Genomic DNA, 25219 nt, shown 5'->3' on the forward strand with positions numbered 1-25219 from the left:
TGTTAGCTTAGCAACTCTTAACTCTATCTACCATAATGAATGTTATTTGACTCCAAGAGTCTTGTCTCTAGTCACACAAAGCTATCAATTGTGTGATAATTTCAGGTTTATAAGCAATAATACGTGCGAGATTCATTTAAACATGCACGACATGTCAGGGATACATCTATATAGTCGTGACTGTAGGTGGTTATACTTGTTGCCTCATTTTTTCCATCACCATAGGAGGTAGTCACACCTCATCGTGCTTCTTCATTTTGAACATGGCTTCAACTTGCATGCTAGGGGTGGTTAGCTCCTATGCAAGTGGGGAAATAGCTTGCCAGCGAAAAAAACCACCAATAATGATTTGATACCTAATAAGATTGATTGTACATATATATTTAATATATAGCTATAAAATGATATATCTCATCATGCATGCAATTACCACACTTTTATTTACGTAAAGGATATCAAGATCTCTTGAGCCTCATCTGCCTGATATACATCTCAAAAAAATCTCTAAAAATGAGCCCCATCTGGAAATGTACTTAACCACAAACATGCTCATCTATCACCTAATCTTTTACGTGGTGATATTTAATTTAAATATGTTTGGATTTATTATGGCGTTTAGGATGCTTGGCGAGATCAACAACCAATGTATTATCCATCTTAATTAGAAAAAGACTTTTAGAAGTCAAAATACCTAAAGCTCTTAAGAATTTCATGATCCCTACATCTTCTTAAACTGTCACACAACACGCAATATATTCAACTTCTATAGTTGACAGAGCAGTGAAAAATTATTTCTTACTAAATCATGAGATGACACCGTCACTCATCATGGACACAGCCTCAAGTAGACTCACTCTTATCTTAATCATATGCCTAAGATGATCGAAATAAGCCAACACCCTTAACTCGGTGATGTGATAACATAACATGTATTCATTCGTTCCTCACAGGTAGCGAAAAATCCTTTTGATTATTTGCCAATACACCTAGCTTTGATTACTTTGATATTGACTCATAAGTCATATGATATAATATATTTCTAGCTACTGTATAATAAAGCATACATGAGGTTGCCTATCGCGCTAGTATGTAACATCGAATCATTGATTTTTACTTTCAATTTCAAGTGAAAATAGTAAAGATAATAAAGATAAGAAAAATTATAAAAGAAATTAAGAAAAAATGAAGGCTTTAGAATGATGTATAAGAGTAGGAGAATATGTATTGAGAGTTTTAGTGAGTATATATATTGCAAATGAATGAGGGAAAAATACTTTTTTATATGCAAAACTTTTGAAAATAAAAAATTCTAATGGTCAGATTCCTGACCGTTGAATGTATGCGATCACATATGCCATTGTGCAATATGCGATCGTGTACCATGGCATATGGTATATAAGATCATTGCATATGCCATGTGTATCGATTTATGTGATTATGCGATTGCATAATCAATTATGTGGCCGCATATGACAACATTGTACTATACTGAACAACCTTGGACTTAATATCATATTCTAAATGATGAGCTAAGTCTCCAAAAGTTTTGATCACCTTGTTGTGATTCAAAATATTATTAATGTGAGACTATGAGTTTAGGAGAGATTGAAACATTGGAATAATTTTTTAATTTTTGGTTAGAGAACAACCTACATTCTGCAATTTAGTCATCATTTGTTTTATTTTTCTGACGTGGTCCCTAATGATGCACCAAATCAGCATCTTATACATATCAAATTCCATTTATATTGTTCTAATATAGGCATTCAATATTTTGGCATATGATTCAATTAGGGCATTCCATATTTTCCTAGGGGACTTTGTGCATGGGGATTACATCCTTGTGTATAGAACTGAGCAAGATGTTTATGACAACTCTATTATTATTCTTTCATTTTTTATATTTCTTTAAATCGAGTTTCGGGTTGCCTATAGTAACATCATCATCCTTTATCTTTGGATTTTTGTTTTCTTCTGACAACTTATAACGTATACAATACGTTTTATTCATCTAGCAATATTCTTACAAATTTGCACTAGTCGTCAAAATGATTCCCGTCAAACTTCCCTCCTTTAATTCAATCGGGTGCAATGGATTTGAATGCCATTTATAATCACTTCATTTGGTGAGAGAGTGCCCTTTATAAGTCAATTGGAAAACACATATGAGACACTAAAATTAAATATTCATGCACAATTATCATCAATGGTCTAAAAGGGTCCAAGCTAGTATCACACAAACCAATTAACATGAAGGCAATATGGTCATTTTCGTCCAATCCAAAAGTATCACCTACCCGATTAGGTGTAGTAGTAATAATCAAAGTCAGAAGGACAATAAAGGAATCCTTCTATGGTAATGGTCAGGTGGCACTTACAATAAACATGCCACACACATCAAATATAAATACTTACACAAAGAAGTAATGCAATGTCACTACGCACATATAAAAATTGAACTACTTTGTAATACACTAAATGTCATTCCATCATACGTAATGCCACTAGCATAATACCACTACGCGCACATATGTCGCAATTGATACTGTGTGCCACACTAACAGAACTATCGCATCTACTACAATGCAAACAATAACAAAAAACGTGTCAACAAGCCACTTCATCTTTTAGTCGGAACCATATCCAAGGTGCTCTGACACCATTGTTGGGCACGTAAACAGGTAACATGGCATTTATTATTTAATTTTATTATTATTATGGACTGAACGATACAATTATATGACCTATTCAGGGAACTGAAAACATGATACATGATGGCCTGCTCAAGTCAACCACATGTGAAAAAGATAAGCAAATTTACATACCTGATCTAATGATGGAAGTGATATGTCAACAACATGGTCCTGCTCAACTTGCAAGTGGATAGGCTCCACATAACAATATATCTCATCTCATCCACTTCTATCGTCACCGTAGATGTGAGTGTGGCTGCACAATAGGATAAAGTGGCTTTGCATATAGGGAAGTGCGGCTTTTCCACAAAACATGTAAGTGTGAGTTTTGCATAAAAATAAGGAAGTGTGACTTTTCCATGTTTAAGTATGACTTTTCCGTAAAATAAAAAAGTATGACACTTTTATACAAAACGTGGAAGTGTAGGTTTTTCTCAAAACAAGGGTGAGAGAATGCGAGGGAGAGAGTGAGTGAATAATGAGAGAAGAGATGAGGGTTACTTATATAGGCCCCCATACATGGGGATGCACCAAGTAGTGGGCCCCGCTAAGAGTTACTCGTGCTACCCCTCTCTCCTCAATTTCCACTAAGTATAACTTAAAAATTTGTACCCATTGTTAAGGTGTTAGGCACAGACAGGTTCCTAGCATGGTTGGGCGAAAAGAAAATGGACCGTAAATTGATTATAACTTTTGATCCGGGTATCGTTACGGGGCACACAACCTATCAATCTTTACTGAAATGGGCCATCCAGGGTGAACTGACCCACAAAGTGGGTTGCATCTGTCCGTTTCATCAGAAAACGCGCGCTTTCAGCTCAAAAACGAATTTTTAGGAAAATTTTACTATATTTAGTAATTCCAATTTTTTAAATATTTTTAGAGTTTTAGATTTTCTTTCCTTTTAGAAATAACTTTTAGTTATACTAGGACTCTTCTAGAGAAAGTTTATTTGCAATTTTTATTTTTAGAAATTAGGCCTTAGAAGAGTTTTATTAGAATTAGGATTTTTATTAGAGTTAGAATTTTGCGATTTTTGGTAATTACGAATTTTAGTTTATTTTTTTCTTTATTAATTGTGCAGGGAGACACATTAGAGAATTATCAATTATTCATCAATCAATTTCAAATTTATTAGAATTTATTTCTATTTTCTGCTTTCTTTCCTCGTGGATTCGAGAAGTCTCTGTGAGGAGTCCAGAGAAGTTCCGTGGATTCGGAATAGTTATCCTCTTGAGGAAGACGGTGCTCGACCTCACGTCCTCCCCTGCGTCGCAAAACAGATGGACACAGGGATTTATCACAAACATCTTGGTGGGCCCTATCTATGGCTAAGTAAAATTTACCTTTAACGGCTGCAGCTTTCGAAGCAGCACGGCGAGAGAATCGGCAAGCCATGCAAGGGCTGTAAGCTTCCATTGATCGCATGGCGGATCGTTTGGCGAAGGCCCTAAGGCAGCTCCATGTTCATGGTGGTGATCCACCATCAACAATTGCGAGAATTAGTAATCATATTGATCGTAGGGCGACGCTATCAGTGAACCACAGGATCCCTCCTAATAAAGTGGGATCTAGCGACATGATTTTACAGCATCCTAGACGAGCCTTTGATCAGATGGATCGGATGGATCAAGAATTCAAGATGAAAGTCGATCTTCCTAGTTTTAATGGTCAACTCTACTTTAAGGACTTCCTCGATTGGTTGCTTAAAGTCGAATGTTTCTTCGACTACATGAACATAATGGAAGAAAAGAAAATTAAACTCGTGGCCTACAAGTTGACGGGTAAAGCTTCAGATTGGTAGGAACAACTTCAACACGAGCGAACGAGACGAATGAAGGCGCCAATCCGCATGTGGTCACGGATAAGAAGTTATTGTGCATGAGATTCTTCCCTACCAATTATGATCAAGTATTATTCCAACAAAATCAAAATTATTGGCAAGATAACCAATCATTAAAGGGTTATGCAGAGAAATCCTATTATTTGTTGGCGAGAGGTGACCGAGTCAAAACGGAGTTGCAACAAACCACAGGATTCATCAGTGAAAAACATGTGACCCCTATGAGAACGGTGAGCCAACTCAAGACTTCTAAAGTGGAGGGACAATCTCTCATGACTGAACAGGCCTTTGTTAAACAATCTGAGGAAACGAGAGACATATATGCAGTAGTTGAAGAGAAAAAATATGTGGAGCCTGTGAATATCCTAGAGGATTTGGAACCAGTATCGCAGGAGTTCAAGGGGGTTGTGCTCGATAAACTCCCTAATAAATTACCTCCCATACGAGATATGTAAAATCACGTTGATCCCGTCGCAAGGGCAAGTCCGCCTAATTGCCCACATTATCAGAAAAGAAATGAGATCTTGAAGGCAGATGTGAAGGAACTGATCGATATTAGTTAAGTCAAGAAAAGTATGAGTACATGTATTGTGTCAACTCAAGAACTTAATGCCAAGTATAAAAAAAAAGGCTAATGAACATCAGCGTCAGAAGTTATCTCAGACTCATGTGACAAGTCTCTTGCGTAACTCGAGGACGAGTTTTTTTCAAGTGGAGGGGTCTGATGTAGAACGTGTCACAGATACGTTCCTAGCATGGTTGAGCCAAAAGAAGATGGACCGTGAATTGACTATAACTTTTGATCCGGGTATCGTTATGGGGCGCACAACCTATCAATCTTTACTGAAATGGGCCATCCGAGGTGAACCGACCCACAAAGTGGGTCGCATCTGTCCATTTCGTCAAAAAAGGGGCGCTTTCAGCTCAAAAACGAATTTTTAAGAAAATTTTAGTATTTTTAGTAATTCCGATTTTTTAAATATTTTTAGAGTTTTAGATTTTCTTTCCTTTTAGAAATAACTTTTAGTTATACTGGGACTCTTCTAGAGAAAGTTTATTTGCAATTTTTATTTTTAGAAATTAGGCTTTAGAAGAGTTTTATTAGAATTAGGATTTTTATTAGATTTAGAATTTTGCTATTTTTGGTAATTACGAATTTTAGTTTATTTTTTCCTATATTAATGGTGTAAGGAGACACATTAGACAATTATCAAATAATCATTCAATTAATTTCAAATTTATTAGAATTTATTTCTATTTTCTGCTTTCTTTCCTCGTGGATTCGAGAAGTCTCTGTGAGGAGTCCAGAGAAGTTCCGTGGATTCGGAATAATTGTCCTCTTGAGGAAGACGGTGCTCGACCTCACGTCCTCCTGCGTCACATTGTTAAGGTGTTAGACACATATTAGATACATCACAATGGCTCCTATAAAAAAAATATAGGCAATTATTATATAATGAAATCTAATAAGTGAGAGTTTTAGTAAATGTAACCATTTCACATTGAATTCCTACCTCGCGCACCTAACTCTCCTTTTACCATCATTTCTCCACCTCATCTCACTCACATCATGCAAACTGTTTCTTGTCTCCACATGCATCACACCAGCCACATACACATTTATTCATTTATAATTAAATGTAGTAATTATTTAGTTAGGTGCAAATATAATTGGTTAAATAATATAGATTTTAACTAGTAAGATAACAATTGTAATGGACTAAAAATCATGGTAGTGCATGGTTTTAAGATTCGGATGCGCCTCTAATCGACTCCTTAGACATGGTCGGACCAACTCAGGCGAGTCATGACTCGATTGAAGGTGGAGTCACTGGGTCTTCAAACCACATGGCCGTGTTAGGCAATGCCTTAAGTCCATTGTAATGCAAATATATCATGCATCATCTCACCATTTTTAGTTCTGGTAAGTGGGGCCATGGTTTAATTATCTAGACCATTGATTTGTTGAGTCCTATCATCGGTGGAGCATGCCTCGATGGTGTCATGGATTGAAAATTTTGCAAGCACAAGGAGTACAACCTTTTTTCTGTTTTTTTAATGAACATTAACAAATTCTATTTTTGATAATTTCTCTTAATAATTGTTGTATTGACGGCCCATTGAAGGGTTAGGATTCATTCAATATGCATGCCTTTTGGGCATGGGCCAACAATATAGATTAGTAGTATTTGATACTCTGCCATAATATGCTGCTCCTTAAACATGCACTTAAAAATTACACACGCGACATATTTTACATCAAATCAAACCGACTAAACTGCGGAGAAAGCTATCACTAAGTCATATTCCCAAAACTAAATCAGCCGAACAATCCTAATCTCTAATATGTGGTCACTTGTTTGATGAAATATGACCATAGGTATTTTTCATTTTTATCTGTATCCGTCCAATATATGTCCACCAATCCCATAATAAGGTAATCAAATAAGTGCAGGTTCAAGTGGATGGGGACATAATTCTCTTGGAGATTGTTAACTTAGCACTTTTTGGCAAGTCATGATGGCATTTTCTGATAGAGGAAAATTCTATATGGAGAAAATTAGTTGCTCCCAAATAGGGTGGTGAAGGAGGATGGGGAACGTTAGGGGTCGTTTGGCACCATGGATTTGGGGGGATTTCAAATCCCCTAGTTGTTTGGCACCATAAAGTAACCGGGGGTTTCAAATCCCCTTAAACAGGAGTTTGAAATCCATGGTGAGAGATTGGATTACATCCAAAATCCTTCCAAGAGTTGCATGTGTAACATGTGTGTCATTAGATTATTAATCTATTAGACACATGGTCCACTAATGATATCCCAAAATAAACAGATTATCAATTGCATCACTATAATTACTTTAATACGATGATCAACGCCGTCCAAACATTGTCCATGTAAATCAACGGTTAAAAATCGTTGGTTAGTCACTCGGACGTGATCTTGTGCTTGTGGCCCATTCGAGACTTGGAATTTCATCATTTTCAGCCAAACTATACATTTTAGTGGGCTTATTATAACCATTGTGTCAAACATTACATACGTTCACTAATTAGAAATATTATTGTTGATTTTCTAATCCATCTTGGCCATGTAACTATCCGTGACCCGCTCTACATCATGAATCCAGGGTGTCAAACACAATAAGATGATTCCAAATTTAGGGGGTTTCGAATCCAGTCTCCCAAACGAGCCCTTAGTGTGTATATATACATTTATGGTCATATGGATCACCATAGGATTCATTCCATGTTTGCTTCTATTTCTTCCTCTTCTATACATCATATAATGTTTCCAGATTTATGGAGGGGTATATCAAGTGTGAAAGTAAAATTCAAAGATGGGATAGGTTTCTTTGTGAATGGGTGAACATATCATATTCTAGTAAGATGTATATGTGATTAAAACTAGGGCTGTTAGCAGGCCAAGCCCGGGGTTGGTCTTCACACGAGTTTTGAACTATTTTGGGTTGACCCTATATATCATAGAATGTTTCTAGGGTTATGTTGGGGTGTATCAAGTGTGACAGTAAAATTCAAAGATGGGATAGGTTTCCACATGAAAGGGTGAACATATCAGATTTTAGTAAGATGGATGTGTTTTCATGCCCCAAACCCGGAGATTGGACTCACAAGAACCTTGATCGCCGAATCTGGTGCCGACAGTCTTCGTAGTACCCCATTCTCGGCTCCCAACACCTATACGCCAGATTCTGATCCTTGGACCTTAAAAGAAGAATTTTTCAGTGCACATTTATCTCGTAATAAGCATAACCACAAGGATACCCAAATCATAAAGGCAACATCATCACCACACATCTACTGATATAAACAGTTGAATATAGTGTTGAAAGGGAAATACATATGTCAAAAATCAAAGCTCAATAAGTCCGCTACACGCTCCAAGCTCAATGTTGTTGCAACCTAACGTTACCTATACGCATCTATCGTGCATAGGCTTATAGAAAACTTAATGGGTAGTGAAAGTGTGTGCACAAGGTAAGTGTCAAGTAAGTAATATCAGAGTAATCAGAGTAAGCGAAAATACTGACAGACCCATAAATCATACAATATTAGAATAATGCGAAAACATGCTGATAGGCCCATAAATACCGTCAGCCTTATCTAGGCTATGCGATACAAAAATATAATAACCAATATCATATTTTGAGGAAACAGTGAAGATTAGCTATGCAATGCGAAGACAGTAAGTCAAATACTATGTACCGAGGATGCAATGTAATATGCGATGCGAATGAAATGACCAAGCTGGAGTGTGAAGTCGGGATGATAGTACGTAGTATCGCATGCTACGGGGTCCATCACAAGGGACTTCTATCCAAACCAGTCCCATACCTCAATTTGGATAGTCAGACTCAATGTGGCAAACTCTTGATCTCAGGTTAGTTGCACGCCAACCGAAATCCTGGCCATGCGAAGGTACACAACAATTAGTTGCACACTACCAGCCCAAGTGGATAGTGAATGAAATGAATGCATAAGTATGCAACTCATACTCAAGAAGTCCACATATCAGTACAGTTCCTCTTTGGAAAATCACCGGGGTTTATTACACTCCAAACCAGATTACCGCCTCATCATGCACAATAAGGTGAGTGAAAGAGACCTCACTATCTACCTACCAATATCGGGTTCGACTCGTCGATAGCGGACCCATTCCTAGAGCTGGTCAGACTCAGCCTAGCATTGCCCTCTCCTCTCGGGCAGGTAAGGCCATACCCTCTTCCAACTGATCGCGATACAGTGAGAGATGCGGCCTAACGGTATTCGGCCCTCATGCACTCACGCATCCACTCGGTCTAGACGTTGGAGCAACCTCTGGAAGCAAGAGGATTTAGAGACTTTCACCTAAAGATAACTATAGCACCCCATGTAGAACAGATTTTCGGTGTCCCATTTGGCCATCCACGAAATACCTGTGGAGGCTATGACCCTGATGTCGCTAGGGAGTACAGTAATCACAACACATAATGTAAGATGTATGAGTCATACAAATCAGTCATGCATCAATCTTGCGTATACCGTGTACTCATGTGAGATAATCTACACCTATCGGTGAGTCTCATAACAACATGCCCAATGACATATGCAATGGTCAATCACATCTCATACCAAACATGCAGATGATGCGTATGGACATATATCGTGACATTATGCTATCACATACTCATAATCGGTATCAATAACCGGCACCGACAATCGACATCGACAATCGACCTCGACAATGTGGACATTTAACCAACATTGCCCCCAAGGAGTGGCCCACATAGAGCCCAAGATATGGTGGACCATGACCTCACACAAGGGCCTAATACACATCACGATGGGCCTCAAATACGGGCCACATCACATTGGGCCTCAAACATGGGTCGCATATACATCATATAGGTCTCGACAATCGGCATCGGCAATCGAAATCGGCCTCAACAATTGGAATCGACACTCAGAATTGGCCTTAATACTTGGCCTTGACAATCGAAATCGGCCTTCACAATCGAAATCGGAATCGGCCTCGACAATCGGAATCAGAATCGACCTCGATAATCAGCATATAAACAAGGCGGGGTCCATAGATGATTAGCCGATCAACTATAATATAAAGATCGGCCCTTGGCCATAGTCATATCAAATCCGATAGCACAGAGCCATCTGTCTATGGTGAATGGGGCCCACTGATTAGGGTTAAGCCACTAAGAGAATGATGATAATGGGCTTAACAAGGCCTAAGGGAAGGTCACAATGTGGACATCTAACCATCATTACCCATCAATGTGGACATCTAACCAACATTACTCCCGAGGAGTGGCTCACATAGAGCCATACGAATAGTGGCCCATGGCCTCACACAAGGGCCTAATATACATCGCCATGGGCCTCACTCAAAGGCCTCACATAAGGGCCACACTCATAGACCTCATGTACATCACAATGGGCCGTAATACATGGGCCTCGTATGTGTCAAATGGGCCGCAATATATGGGCCAAAAAATACATCTCATTGGGCCTTACTAAATGGGCCAGAAATACATCACAATGGGCCTTACCAAATGGGCCAGAAATATATCACAATGGGCCTTACCAAATGGGCCGAAAATACATCACAACAGGCCTCGTATACATCAAGTGGGCCACATCAATGGGTCGCACCAATGGGCCTCATAAACGTTAAGTGGGCCGCATCAACGGGTCGCACCAATGGGCCTCATAAACGTCAAGTGGGCCGCATTAATGGGTCACACCAATGGGCCTCATAAACGTCAAGTGGGAGGCATCAACGGGTCCCACCAATGGGCCTCATAAACATCAAGTGGGCCGCATCAATGGGTCGCACCAATGGGTCGCACCATCTACAGCATTCATCTATTTTTAAGAGATTATTTTAGAATATTACCCAAAAATGAATCATATCAAAAGATCATCTGGACGATCCACAAATAGCGGTGGAGATAATGATTTCCACAGTTAAATTTCCAGTGGACCCACCACAGTATTTATTTTCCATCCAATCTGTGGATAAGGTCGCAAAGACCTGGATGTAGAGGAAAAACAAATATCATATTGGTTCAAAACTTCTGTAATCCCAAAAGGGGTTTCAATGGTGGGCGTTCAATCCACTGTTTTCTGTAGTGTGGTTCACCTGATGATAACTGGATCTGTCTTATTATTAGCCTCAAACCTTAGGATAAGCTCGTCAAACGACTGGGCGTTTTGGATGAATCACATGCATCAGGGTGGGGTCCACGTACATGGCCCACTATTAGGACGTGCTCGTCAAACAGGTGGACGGTTTGGATGGAACACATCCATCAGGGTGGGGTCGAACATGGCACCGTCCATATGGACGGTGTAGATGAAGCACATACACGATGGTGGGTTCCACCAGATAGATGGATGGCGTGGATTATCCCCACGTACAGCAGCCTAGTTGCTGCTACCGTGGGTGGGTCCCACGTGGTACCCACCTCCATATAATATTATATAATATATAATATATTTACATACGTAAGGGAGGGTCCCACGTGGTGGGCCACCCCACCCTCTCACCTAACATATATATAATATTATATAATATATATCTGTAATATATATACTTTATTTTATATATATATATATATATTCATTATTATTATATTTTATTTTATTTTATTTCATTTTTTTAACAGGGAGGCTGTATCTAGCGTCTGGATAAGTACTGGACGGCTAGGATAATCAGGTGGTACGACCATCCATGGATTGGACGGTGTAGATTTATATACATCAAGGTGGGCTCCACCAGCCACCATCCTGATGGACGGTCACATACATCATTTGGTGGGCCCCAGCTAGCTTGTTGCGTCAATATAGCAGTTGGTGCTGCGTTGGTGTAACATTCCTCATGATGGGGCTCACAGAGCTTGCTGACGTCCACCATCAATGGGACCCACCATCCCATCAGATGGATCCAGTGATGAACGGCTGGATGAGAAATAAAACATATATGTCCCATCTTCTGGACGGTGAGGACACCACTCCTGCCAGGTGGATCTCACCGTCCAAACAGTGGACGGTGCAGATATAATAAATACCCCATGGTCAGACCTACAAAGCTGTTGACGTGAATACAACAGTGGTCCCACACATGTGGATGAAATATATATCAGGTAGGTCGCACACGTGTGTCCCTGATGTATATCAAGATGATATTTGTATTTCCACTCCATCCAGACGTCCTGGACGTCCATAGGACGGACGGTCTGGATGGAATGCATCATCAAGGTGGGCCCACATCTGGCCAGGGATGGATGGCGTGGATACAATGCAAGCATGAAGTGGTCCTGTGTGATGGCCCACCATGGGTTAGATCATACTAATATTTATATTTTTCCTTCACCCAGGATCTGCCCAAAAACGGGCAGCAACAAGGTGGCCCTCATGATCTGACGGTATGGATAAAACACATTCAACATCGGGTGGGCCACTCATCAAGAGAGAGAGAGAGAGAGAGGGGCGCTGCCACTATGGGCCCCTCTATACAATACATAAATCAAGATGGGTCCCACCATGTGGGCCCTAAATCCACAATACACTCACAAACAATGAAGATTCACCCACCGATCGACCTTCTTCTTGGTCCGATGGAACGCCAAACTCCTTGGCTTCGATCTTGATGGAGGATGATGGACATTGGACGGTTGGATGGTGGGGATGGTAGGTAGGAAGTGGGCCACACAGAGCTCTCTCATGGAGCTCTCATGGACGTTGGGTTACTTGCTTGAAAATAGAGAAATGAGAGAGAGAGAGAGAGGGATGGGTGATGGAGTGATGGGTGATAGAGTGAGTGATGTGTACTTGACATGTAAGGGTGGGGATGGTGTTGTACTTGACATGATGTGGTGATTGATGGGATTGATTTGACATATTCTCTCTTGCATTTTGCAACTGCGCGGTGTTTTCCTCGAACTGAACATGGGCCCACATCTCCTAGCCTGGGTATCGCCTCGGTGCGTAATACTTGGCGTCGGAACAGCGGCGACGGCGCGGTCATTAGGGTATAAGTCTTGGGTTGAGCCGACTCTGGAATACAGGATACAACTCAGGATCGCACGCAACTGCTATCTATGCATCGCGGGTCGCCGGAATTCGACCGGGAGGACCGCGGAAGCCTACGAAATGGTACAAGCTAGTGTACGGGTCTCACATGTGTGATTAAAACTAGGGTTGTCAGCAGACCGGGCCCGAGGTTGGTCTTCACCCGAATTTTGAACTACTTTGGGTCAACCCTATTCAAAATTATGATTTTGCAGGCTTGAGCCTCACCAATTGACACCCCTAATTAAAACCTCCTTAAAGAATGAGTTTCCAAGTTTGGCATGATTATTGATAAACGACGGATGGTCATATCTTGGTCGCGAATTGTTAGTCATATCTTGGTTGCAATTATCTTCATCATATCTTGGTCGTGTATGGTCATATCTTGGTCACGATTATCATATCCTCTGGGGTGTGGTCAAGTCTTTACTGCGGGAACGTATCTAATGAAGAAATAGATAACTTAGTTTTGTTTTTGTTTGAAGGTTTCTTTTCGTCGAGTGGGGAGCAAGATAATATGGTGTGGCACAAGGAAATCTTATGTCGATTGTCAGTTAGCTCCTATAAGTTACTTCACCACAAGTCGGTTGAACACCGTTCCTGATAGCTATGTTACGGTGTCATGGGGCTCATCTAAAATGATGGCCTTCGCATAGTTAGTATGGAAGAAGAAGTTATTGATAATCTCTATAAAAGATGAATTGCGATCCCCAACATTTGCACTTTGTGAATAGACAATGCATAATTAATAAATCACTTGTTTATTCATTGCCCCTTTGCTCATTTGATTTGGGTTTCGATTCTCTCTTCACTCTGCATGAAGTGGGTCAGCTTGCTTTAATGAACAGCTTTTTGAAAGTGGGTAGCAAGCTTGGGCAGAGTGGAGATTGGGCACAATGACAGCTTTTATGTTATCCAGCTGATTGGGCTACTTGAATTAATATTTTTTGAATGATTGTATATTGTTATTTGCTCAAGTGGGTTGTAATCAGTGTGATTCTAACAAAATATTCTTTATCCACTTTGTTCATTCCTTCTGCTGGCTTATTTTAGGGCATGATCCCAAACATGAGACAGATCCAAAGTTCAAGTGGACCACACGATTAAAACAATGGAGATTGAATGTCCACCATTCAAAACTTCTTGTGGGTCACAAAAGTTTTGGATCAAGCCGATATTCATGTTTCTCCTTTATCTAGGTCCTAGTCACCTAATAAACGGGTTAGATGGCACATAAACATCACAGTAGGCACTACGAAAGTTTCAACTGTATGCATCCTTCATCCTCATCGCACCCTTTCCTGTGGTGTGGTCCACTTGACATTCGGATCTGCCTCATATTTGGATTCATATACTCAAGAAAGCAAGCAAAAAGGATGAATGGAGTAGATACAACCCATACATCAAGGTGGGTCCTGTGGAATTAGTGCTGCGGACAATTCCTGTCCGTTTGGGATGGATGGGCGAAGGATGGACCCCACTTGCCCCGCTGGCACAGGAACAGTTAAATTTCCGCCCGAGCATTTTAGAATAACAAACACGTCGTCGCTCGAAATGTCTCAAGGCCGTTTGAGAAGCAGCTTTTCCATGGAAACCCCCGTTTTCCTCCGTTTGGGAGTCGACATTTCCATGGAAATCCCTCCATCAAAAGTCATTTCAGCGGTAGACCCTATAAGAAATCTAGCGGTAGGGTTTTTCAAACGCTCATTTTCGTTTTTCTCCTTTTCCATTGCATTTCCGCCTCTCTCAGTCAGGTATGATATTCCATATATATATATATATATATATATATTCCTTTTCTTGTCATTGTTGATTTATGATTTGAAAAGTTTTATTGGATTTCCTTTTTGGGTTTCATTTGGCTGTCTGAGATATGAAGATGTGCTCATTTTCATGTGTTTTTCTTGAATTCTTCTTTGAGACTTTGGTAGGTTGAAATGAGATGTAGTTGTGCTGCTTTCTGGGATTTTTTTTTTTCTTTCATCTATGATATGTTCCATTTTCATGTGTTTTTCTTTCATCTATGATATGAAAATGTGTGCAATTACTGTTGCTGCTTCTGCTGACGTCCCCATCTTTAATGTGGACGTTAGCAACATCCCAAACCTTTTGAATGACACGTGGGACGCCCAATCATCGATCATTTTCACGGGAACTTTCCTGTTCTAATTTGTAGATGCAGGAGCCATGGGTGTGTGTTCTATGCAAGCCATTGATTTGATACCCCCATCATGGATGGACCATTCATAGAATATCCTCTCAACTAGTCAACTTTAACCTTCCCATTGTTAGCATGCAAATACGTGGTTAAAAAGCAATGCACAAACAAGGCACATTCAATGGAGGAAAGATCAAAGATTTGATGGCCAGGGTCTTTCAATATGGGAAATTTTGGGGGAATGGTCCATCCATGATGGAACTCAGCCTCATATACTTTGTTTATGATACTTAGATATTTGATGTTATCTCTCTCTCTCTCTCGAAAAATGCTTACGAGAGTTTTGGGATTATAAGTTTTTGTTTCTTAAATTCCCCCATGACCATACATAATGATGCCAAATCCAATAGAAAATCTCCATATTTTGATCCCATGGCCTTTCTATACATGCATATAAACTGACGCTTCTTGTACATATTGTATATGAGTTCCCTAGCTTGAGTATGCTGATACAAGCACTTCGCACAACTGGTATAAAGAGTGCAAACTCCATCTGATCTGTCCACACATCATCCATTTTTGCTGTATGCACTACCACGGGGCTTAAAAATCCCATATGGACTGTAAATCATGTATTTATCACAATCTTACGGTTGAATACCGATGCGCTGGCACATACATTCAGAATAGAGCCATCAGCTGATATTTAAGGACTGAAAATCACGACTTGTTGTGTCCTTGGGACCCGCAGTCATATTCTATTTGGAACTTGATCTATCAATGCATGGTGTGCTGAATGGTCTAGATGCATCCTGCATGTCTGCATGTTCTTAGTCAACGCGCCCCTAGTAATTGGGACCAGTGAATTGATTGAGTCTTTTGATGAACAGCTTGATAATTGGGGCCCACAGTTATATTCTATTTGGGACTAGATCTATCAGTGCATGGCCTGATGAACGGCCTGGATGCATCGTGGATGTTCCCCATGTTCTTAGTCTGCACAAATGGCCTAGTAATTGGGACCAATGAATTGATTGGACTGCTGTTGATGGGGAATTCCCCCAAAAACCTCCAAATTGGAACATTCTGGCCATCAAATATTTGGCCCTTTTTTCTGAACCATTATTGTATTATTTTTCTTAACAGCCTATTGTCGGCCTCTGATCAAAGGGTTGAGATCATTCAATCAAGGTGGGGGAGGTGCTGACTGAAGATTGTGCTAAAATTAAGTAGGCTTAGCAGATTTATTTTTTTATTTTTATTTTTATTTTAAATCTTTATAAAAAGGAATTTGTTGTGAGATTGAAACTTGATGTGCTTGATTTGATAGAACCTCTCCCGATGAGGAAAATGAGGATGTTTGAAGAAGTAAAGAAGTTTATGGTGGGGCTTGGGAGAGAGAACGTTCTGGTGCTGATGGTCCTTATGGTCTCTCCTTCATGTTTTTCCCTATTCTTCTACGGAGGTGGTGATTAAAGATGATATGATGGAGGTGTTGAAAGAGTTTCATGAAAGGGAGAAGTTTAATGAAGACATTAATTTTATATCGCTTGCTCCAAAACTTGATGGTGGAACCTAAAGACATTTGGATTGTTGGCCTTGAGGGAAGTATATAAAAGATTATTATGTAGTCTCAGGTAAGTTTTACTAAACAACATTCTGAGTATTGGTGTCTGAGGGCATATTGGTTGTGCCCAGAAATTATATGAAACGGGGTGTATTGGATTGTATCAGTGACAATTTTGTTTTACAAAAAATGTAAATAAAATAAAATAAAAGAAAAAGAAAAAAAGAAAAAAAGGAAAAACAATAATATATCATTTATTTGTGTTATTGGCATGTTTTCAATGGTGTGCCCGACTGTTCTTTGGTAGGAATTTTGTCTGTCTCCATGACGGCCCTTACCTGCCAAATACCGAGTTCTTAAGTCTTTGATGTCAAAATTTGGTGTTGAGAATTAGAATTTCTTTGGTTGATTTCCAATTTTTTACTATAATGGGTTTTGTTACATATTTAAGTTTTTATTCAAACATCACAGGAATCACTACAGATTATCCGGATTGGAAAATTTTGTGATTTCTATCACAAATATAGTGAATGCAATATAATGAACAATATATCGTTATAACTATATACACGTTAACCCAACTTAATCCAAGACCACAATGGAAGGGGGTTAGGCACATTTCACCGGCCCCCTAGCCAGGGGTTAGGGGCAGCACCGCCGTACCGTAGGATATATTCTAGCTTTTTTGTGTAAGAATTGTAATTGTCTGTTTAATATTAGCAATTCTAGTTGCTATATTGTTTCATAAATGAATTTTTTGAATGATTGATGTTATAAACATGACAAGTAGATAAGTTTATCTCCTCTTTGATCCATTGAATAACACTCTAATCTTGTGTTCTGATTTCCAAACCAGGCATCTAGTAAAATTGAGCCCCTACCTTTACACTTGAAACGAAGAAACTACAAGAAAAATGTGAGAAAATTTTTAAAAAGTGGCCTTTTATAGGCACATGTTTGTGTCATGATATACAGGGGGTGTATTGTGGGCGAAACAGCCCATGTTAGCAGATACACTGATACACCTACCAATTTTGGAGTGGCTCATTTCACTCTTGTTTCATGTATCGGAACGGGCCCATACAATATCGATATTTGGAACCTTGACTGGACATTATCGCTTCTTACCCAAGGGAACTTTCTTTGGCGGTTTTCAAATTCTTGATTCCATTCTAGTAACCAGTGAATACATTCACTCTAAAGAAGATAGCAAGGTGCTGGCAATTTTATATAAAATTGATAGGGAGAAAGCCTATGATCATGTCATCAATTGGCCTTTCTTCCTTCTTTAGAGGATGAATTTTAAAGAAAAGTGGAGGCAATAGATAAAAAGAGTTTATTTTTCACTTGCTCCTCAATCTTGACAATGGCTCTTTCTTTGGGTACTGAAGTAGCTCTTGGGGGCTCCGGCGACCCTACGGCTCTTTCCTCACCTGTTCACGATCATGGTGGAAGGTCAAAGCAGGTTACTTGTGACTCTTTCCTCACCTCTTCACGATCATGGCAGAAGGTCAAAGCAGGTTACTTTTTAATGCTGAGGCTTGTAGTTTTTTACTAGGCTTTGTGGTGGGTTATCATGAAGCAAGTATTTCTCATCTCTAGTTTCTGGATGATACCTTGGTGATGTATCATGCATTGGAATCCCAGGTTGACAACCTGAGAAGTATTTTGAGATGCTTTGCAGCGGTTTCTGGGCTTCACATCAATCCTAGCAAAAGTAGTGTGGTTGGTATTGCCATTGACCAAAGAAGGCTGATTGATCTTGCTAAAAATATGGGGGGTGCAAATCTGAGGAATTTCCAAGCAAGCTGGGGGGCAATGAGAAAATGATACTGTTCAGGAATTGGGTCATGGAAAGATTTGAGATGAAAATAGCTACACGGAAATGTAGCTTAGACTTGAAAGACTAGATGCAGGACATGCGGCTTAGACTTGAAAGACTAGATGCGGTATACAACGCACCCTACTGGCACCTAACCATGTCTGTGGTTAAGCACCATTAACTCATCTTGCGGCTCCTCTCTTAGCTAGAGCATCAGCCATGTCATTTGCTTCTCTGTTGGAATAGGAGAAAGTGATTTGGATGACTCAAACCAGGTCTCAAACCTCCTCAAGCATGTCAGGCACATTCCATGGGCATTTCCCTGTAGTAAGCCACCTGAGTACATTTTTGGAATCACCCTCCACAATTGCAAGGATGAGATTATATTTGGCCAACAGCTTCAATACCTGCAAGAATGCAGCCAAATCCGTGTAATTTGAGTCTTGAACACCAACGGCCCAGAGAATTCTTTGAGGGGAGCACCATGATGATCCCGAATGCGCCTGCCTATTCCCGTATACCCAGCCATTCAAATTGGCTTGGTCCACTGAATTCTATTGCTATCTGTTGCTTGGTGGCCACATTACATTTACAGAAGCAGCTCTTTCTAACCTCTCTATTTATTTCATTTCTCTTTTCAGGATCTTAGCTTCAACGGCTAAGAAACTTGAAAAGATTCGAGAGATTTTCTATGAGAAGGGAAACACGATAGACAAAAATATTGCTTTTATTAAGTGGAGGGGCATGCAAAAAGGTAATAAAGAGGCAGATTTGAGTTGGGAGGATAAGGGAAAGGAAACGTAGTCTTCTTTGCAAATGGTGGTGGATATTTTGAGAAGAAATACTTGCTCAAAATTTTTGAGAATAAGTAAATGCCATGTGGAGATAAAATATTGCAAGAGAATTTGGGAGATCAGTAGGGGTTGGATCAGGTGGCGGAGATGGGGAAAAAGGTTCATAGTTTGGAAAAACATTTGTAAGGTTGGGCATATTCAAAAAGAGTGGGGAGGTCCCTAAAGAAGGCATTATATTTAAAGGAAGGAAGGATGATAAGGTGATGTTTGGGAAGACAGTGGTAGGAGAGAATTTTTATTGCTTTGGTGAGTCCAAGAATTCTCTCATCAAATAATGCTATGAAATTTGCTGGTTTGGGAGGCATTGGTGTTAAAGACGAAAAGGTGGGAGACTTATGTCAAACCGATGTAAATGTTATATGATCTCTGTCTTGTAAGGGGGGAAGGATAGGAACGTGTGGATATGGAATCTGGTGGGGATTTCTCTTTTATATATATATATATATATATATATAGACACAGAGAGAGAGAGAGAGAGGGGAATGCTCACGTGTGCACCAATTCTCATGTTCTGAAAAAGTTCTCACGAGTTATCGTGAGAACTTTTTAAGAACTCATCACACGTGATGTGGGCCCAAAATTTGAACCGTCCATGTGATGCAGCACCCCATAAAACCCCCAACGCCTAACTTTTAACCTTGGGCCATGGAAAAAGAGAGACAAATCAAGGGAGGAAACAGTTTCCTTTTTCCATGGCCCACCAAAATTTTGGATCAGAGTGCAAGTTGGGCCCTGGGGGTTTCACAGGGTACTACATTACATGGACGGTTCAGATTTTGGGCCCACATCACGTGTGATGAGTTCTGAAAAAATTCTCATGACTTCTTGTGAGAACTGGTGCGCAGGCGAGCATTCCTCTAAATATATATCATGTTTTAACAGTAGGCATTAGATCTTCTCCTGCCATGTTGTGGAGTTTGCTAGTTTCACCTTTCTTTGGACAGCTAAGGCTGACAAAGTTCTAAATAGAGGTAATGGTTCACCACTTATTTGTCCATTGTGATGCAGCATGGAAAATATGGGGATATTTCTTATTTCTCTTCAAAATGGCTTGGACCTTTCAATGAGAGCTGTGATGTGTTGAACAAGGTGGGTGCAGGCCTGTTTAAAGCTAGGGGAAGGATACTTTGGCGAATGCTCCCCTTTTCCATTCATTGGGAAATTTGAAGGAGAGAATAAGTAGATCTTTAATGATAAGAAGGCCCCTATATCGAAAGCCATCGTATGTGTTATCATGGAGATTATGATGATGAGATTTTGAGTTTATTATTATTGTTGTTGTTGTTGTTATTGTTATTGTTATTGTTTGTTTGTTTGTCGTCGTCGTCGTTGTCGTCGTTTGAAGGGAATTAGAAAGAATATTTTCGTAGTTCTAATAGAAACAAATTACTAGTGGTTTAAACTAACAAATAGTTGGTTATCGAAACATTGAAAATCATCTTAAGAAATAGTAGTTTTTGTGAACATCACTGATTTTGTTAAAACATTAGAACCATGCAAAAGTACAACAAAGCTTGTGCTTTTTTGTCATATGGGTCATGGTACCAACAATCAAAAATGAACAGGAATGTAAAGAGAGCACGGCACTTTTCACTGACATTACTATTGCACTTTGTCCGTACAAATTTTGAAGTGTCCCCAAGTATCGGCATGACAAAATCATAGAAAGTAGTAGTGTCCAGGCCAGGAGTCCTTGAGTTTCCCTGAGTGTCAGCACACAAAATTCTAGAGAGTAGAAGTGTTCAGGTAACACTGCTCCCTAGGCCTTTTTGGTGAAGCGGTTCTCTGTGGCTATGTTTATTTATTGTTATTTTTCACTTCCCTACTGACTGAATACATTGGAGCATCTGGAGATAGAAATAATTGTCCTAAGTAGTAATTATTCTAATTTACAAACATAAAATTCAGTTTCATCTTTGGTGCTACATTAGCATGTGAGTGGCATTTGGTTAACATACCAGTGGGGTCCCTGCTATTCTGTGCTGCCAACTACTGGAGCACATCCTTACCACTTTTGGTCTGATGGTGGTACATTTGTGTGCCTTCCTGCCTAGCAGTTTGCCTGGCAACTGCCCTCCACAACCCTACCTCTTGCTTGCCCTTGGGGGGTTTATGCGATAGTTGGGCTAGGGGTCAATATTGCATGGGGCTGTGCTGGCATGTGACTGTCTATGGGAGCCTCTACCATGGCCGGTTCTTAGTGCCTAGCTAAAAGAGGAAGATTGGTGTCTGGTTGGTGGCCAATCGCAAATTTTTTATTTTTTATTTTTTTAATTATCTTCTATGTAACATCTGACCCCAAATTGGTGGGAGAAAGATCAAGATGGTGGCAATGGTGACAGCAGTGATGATGATGATGTGGATAGAGAGGTGAATGATTTACTGATATTCTGTTTAGAGAAGTCTTTCATTCTTATTTATGTATTGGGAACTATTTCCCTCTTTCTCGAGGTTTTTTCTCCTCATTTTTGAATAAATTTTGTTATTTTTCCAAAGAAAAAAATCGATCAGGAAGATTTTTGTTGAGTGTTGTATCCAAGCTGGGTTCATCAGTTCAACAGTCTGGATCAATGGAAGTTGTGTTCCACTTAGACAGAGATGTACCAGGACTTCATGTCATGATGCATCAGAGTCTAATAATTCCTCTCTTCTTGAAGTTGCAGTACACATTCAAAATTTGCTACAGTCACCTCCCACTCTCACCAATTTCAATTAACTGTACCATGAACCTTCAGCTGGACCTTAGTAAATTTTATTTTATCAGTTTAATAGATTCCTATTGAAAAAAAGGACAGAAAAAAAGAAATACATCCATCTCAGATCCTGCTAGACAAAATAGGTGCTAAAACGCCGACTCGTTAAAAACCAACCTGGAAATCCCCTTTTGAGAAGTGCTTCTAAACGGGCCCTTACTGTCACTCTCAAGAACAGTATATGAGATTTTCACCTCATATGGTTGTTCATTCAATTCTTTTGAAGTAATTGAATCCTTTTCCTTGTTAAAACTCAATTAGCAGTACCCCTCGAGTCCACATCTTCCCATACTACGAGTAAGTGTTAATAATAATAATCATGAAAAAAAGAAGAAGTCCGAGTAATGCTTCTCTCCATCAGAACATTTATTCATGTCATGTAGTTTTCAAATCTGCAGTATACAAATATTACCTCTGAATGAGTTGCTTGTCTATTCCTTATATTGAAAAAAGAAAGCCGCTTGTCTATGTAGCTTTTGCACTTCATTTTCACATGTAAGATCCATATGAATTCCCAACGTATGTGATGAAAAAAATCTAGCTTTTGTCCAAAATGAATCTCATGCTTGGTGCTTTGGGTGGACTCTAATTAAAAAGTGACAGAGGATGATATGCCGAAAAATGACTAATGAAAAAATAGCAAATTCTAATTAACTGAGCATATTACAACTTTCATTAAACATGTATATTATGAAGATAGTAAATTTGAGTTATTTTCTTTAGTTTTTTTCAAGAAGGTCAACCAATCAATCCCAAACAAGTAAGTGAGGTAATACGCGCATGGCACCTAATTCGGGAGAAAGTGGTAACTTTGAGATTATAAAGCATGCCTCTGTTCATAATTACAATGGGCATGATGACATGCAATCTGATTCATCATCCTTGGCTTATTCGACTGAGGATTCAGAAGAGGCATCTCCGCGGGCTAGAGTTCAAGGTATGGAAAAGATCGCATCCTCTTTGTGTAACCTGGCATCAGCAATGGTTGATGTGGCGGAAAACATGGGTGGAGGCTGCTCCATGAATAGAATGAAGACTTTGGTTGAAGAGTTGAAGAAAATTCCGGATCTCACCACACCACAGTTTCTCAAGGCGTGTATTCTTCTAGCCAAAGAGAAAAACCTGGGAGCTATGTTCTTGGTCATGGGCAAGGATATGAAGCGCAAGTGGTTGTTGTGGAATCTTGAGAGGGTTTGAGCATTCGTTGCTGTGTTTGTTTCGTTTTGGTTGATGATGATATAACCATCGAATGGTTTGGATATTTTGTTGGTTGGGCACATCTCATCACCACCCAATGCTTTTGGATATTTTGTTCTGAAACTTGTGTGGTTGGGCACATGGAAAACCTTATGTGTATGGCTCTATCTTTTTGTAATGGTGTTGTTATGTGGATGGAAACATGGTGAATATTTTGTTCAGAAACTCTTGTGGTTGGGCACATGGAAACCTAATGCGTATGGCTCCTTTTTGTAATGGTGTTGCTATGTGGATGGAAATGACCCGCATGAGGTTTGGGTGAATGGCTAACATCGTGGGTTTGCTCCCTATAGACACGAGTTTGATTCCCTCCCCGGGATTACCCGATGCACGTGGTTTGCCGGTGATTGCGTGTATTTGCGGGATTAATGTCACCTTAAAATGGGGCGGGGACACCCTATCGTCATAAAAAAATGTGGATGGAAGTGTTTTTTTGACTAAGTGATTTTTGTTTTTGTTTTGTTTTGTTTTGTTTTTTTTTGTTTTTTTTTTTAATTTTTTTTTTTTTTTAATAAATTGGCCTACTAGGCTTGTATGTGATTGAAAGGGGACTCCTATTTTAGTTCAGCACCATTTAAAAAATGGTGGTCTCTTCAACCTTATAAATGACCTTAGTTGCACTGCAATCTAGATCTCCCAAGAGCATAACCCAAAAATTACACTGAAGAGATGGTATTAACTATCTGTTTTCCCCTTTGAATTTGAACCACCTATTTTACTTTTTATCATCCATTTGGTAGTCATTAATTGGATGGTTAGGATTGCTTGATCAGTGCGATTTTAGTGATTTGATACATTCAGAACGTGAACCACAATTTGGATGGTCTGGATAGTTGTACTTAATTAGTTGCACCATTTTCAAAATAGGGAGGAACCATCACAGGACTCGAAACTAGGATTTTCCCTCCAGCTTGATGGTCTCCCATACATTATTAAGAAAAAAACATCAATGTTTTGGTTTTGTAATTGATTGTCACTGGTTTAACCATGCTACTGGTTTTAGTTGCATGCCCATTTTCCCAGGTTTATCAATGTGACTGGTTATGAATCAGATGACCTTGATGCCATTCATCCCGGTCGACTCAGACTCAGGACCCAATCTGGTTTCGATACCATAGGTGGTCAGGCTGATTCAGCCTGAGTTGACTCAGGCAGTCCCAACTCAACTCAAGACTAAACGAGTTGGTCCAAGTGGTGGAGTCTATAATGTGATTGGTTATGTGAATGAATGGATGTGATTGGTTATATGCATTGTGAAAGAAGAATGCATTTAACAATGTGATTGATCATGTGATTTAGGGCCCGTTTGGATCTTATGTTGCTTAAGATAAGCTACTTAGGGGCCCGGTTGGATACCACCAAGTAAGTTACGTTTTCTACTTACAGCAGTATATTAGTGACTTGTTTCAGATAACTAAATATCATTTCAGTTAAATATTTTCTTTTAGCTTTTCTACTTTTCATAAGTTGCTGAAGAGGGGCACAAGGCGAGATGAAAGAAGGGAGAAGCTAATAAGTATGTTGTTTATCAAACATACTTATCTTCTTAATAAGTAGAAACTAAGCTGATAAGTCTGTTGTTTACCAAACATATTTATCTTCTTAATAAGTAGAAACTAAGCAGATAAGTATGTTGTTTACCATACATACTTATCTTCTTAACAAGTAAAAACTAAGATAATCTAC

At 39.5% G+C, this 25219-nt stretch overlaps 1 protein-coding gene across 3 annotated transcripts; it reads left to right on the plus strand.

The window, feature by feature from the left end:
* The first annotated feature begins 14661 nt into the window (after positions 1 to 14661).
* Positions 14662 to 23745, plus strand: LOC131240177 (uncharacterized). Of its 3 annotated transcripts, none has more exons than XM_058238271.1 (2): positions 14662 to 14808; positions 23011 to 23745. In XM_058238271.1, the coding sequence occupies exon 2, from the start codon at positions 23057 to 23059 to the stop codon at positions 23471 to 23473; it is 417 nt and encodes a 138-aa protein (XP_058094254.1). In that variant the 5' UTR covers positions 14662 to 14808; positions 23011 to 23056; the 3' UTR covers positions 23474 to 23745. The 3 variants fall into 3 exon arrangements, with proteins under 3 accessions (XP_058094254.1, XP_058094252.1, XP_058094253.1); XM_058238269.1 differs by having other exon boundaries at positions 14700 to 14876; XM_058238270.1 differs by having other exon boundaries at positions 14700 to 14876; positions 23014 to 23745.
* The last annotated feature ends 1474 nt before the right edge of the window (positions 23746 to 25219 follow it).

Source organism: Magnolia sinica, chromosome 3 (assembly GCF_029962835.1).
Source record: "Magnolia sinica isolate HGM2019 chromosome 3, MsV1, whole genome shotgun sequence".
Taxonomy (NCBI): domain Eukaryota; kingdom Viridiplantae; phylum Streptophyta; class Magnoliopsida; order Magnoliales; family Magnoliaceae; genus Magnolia; species Magnolia sinica.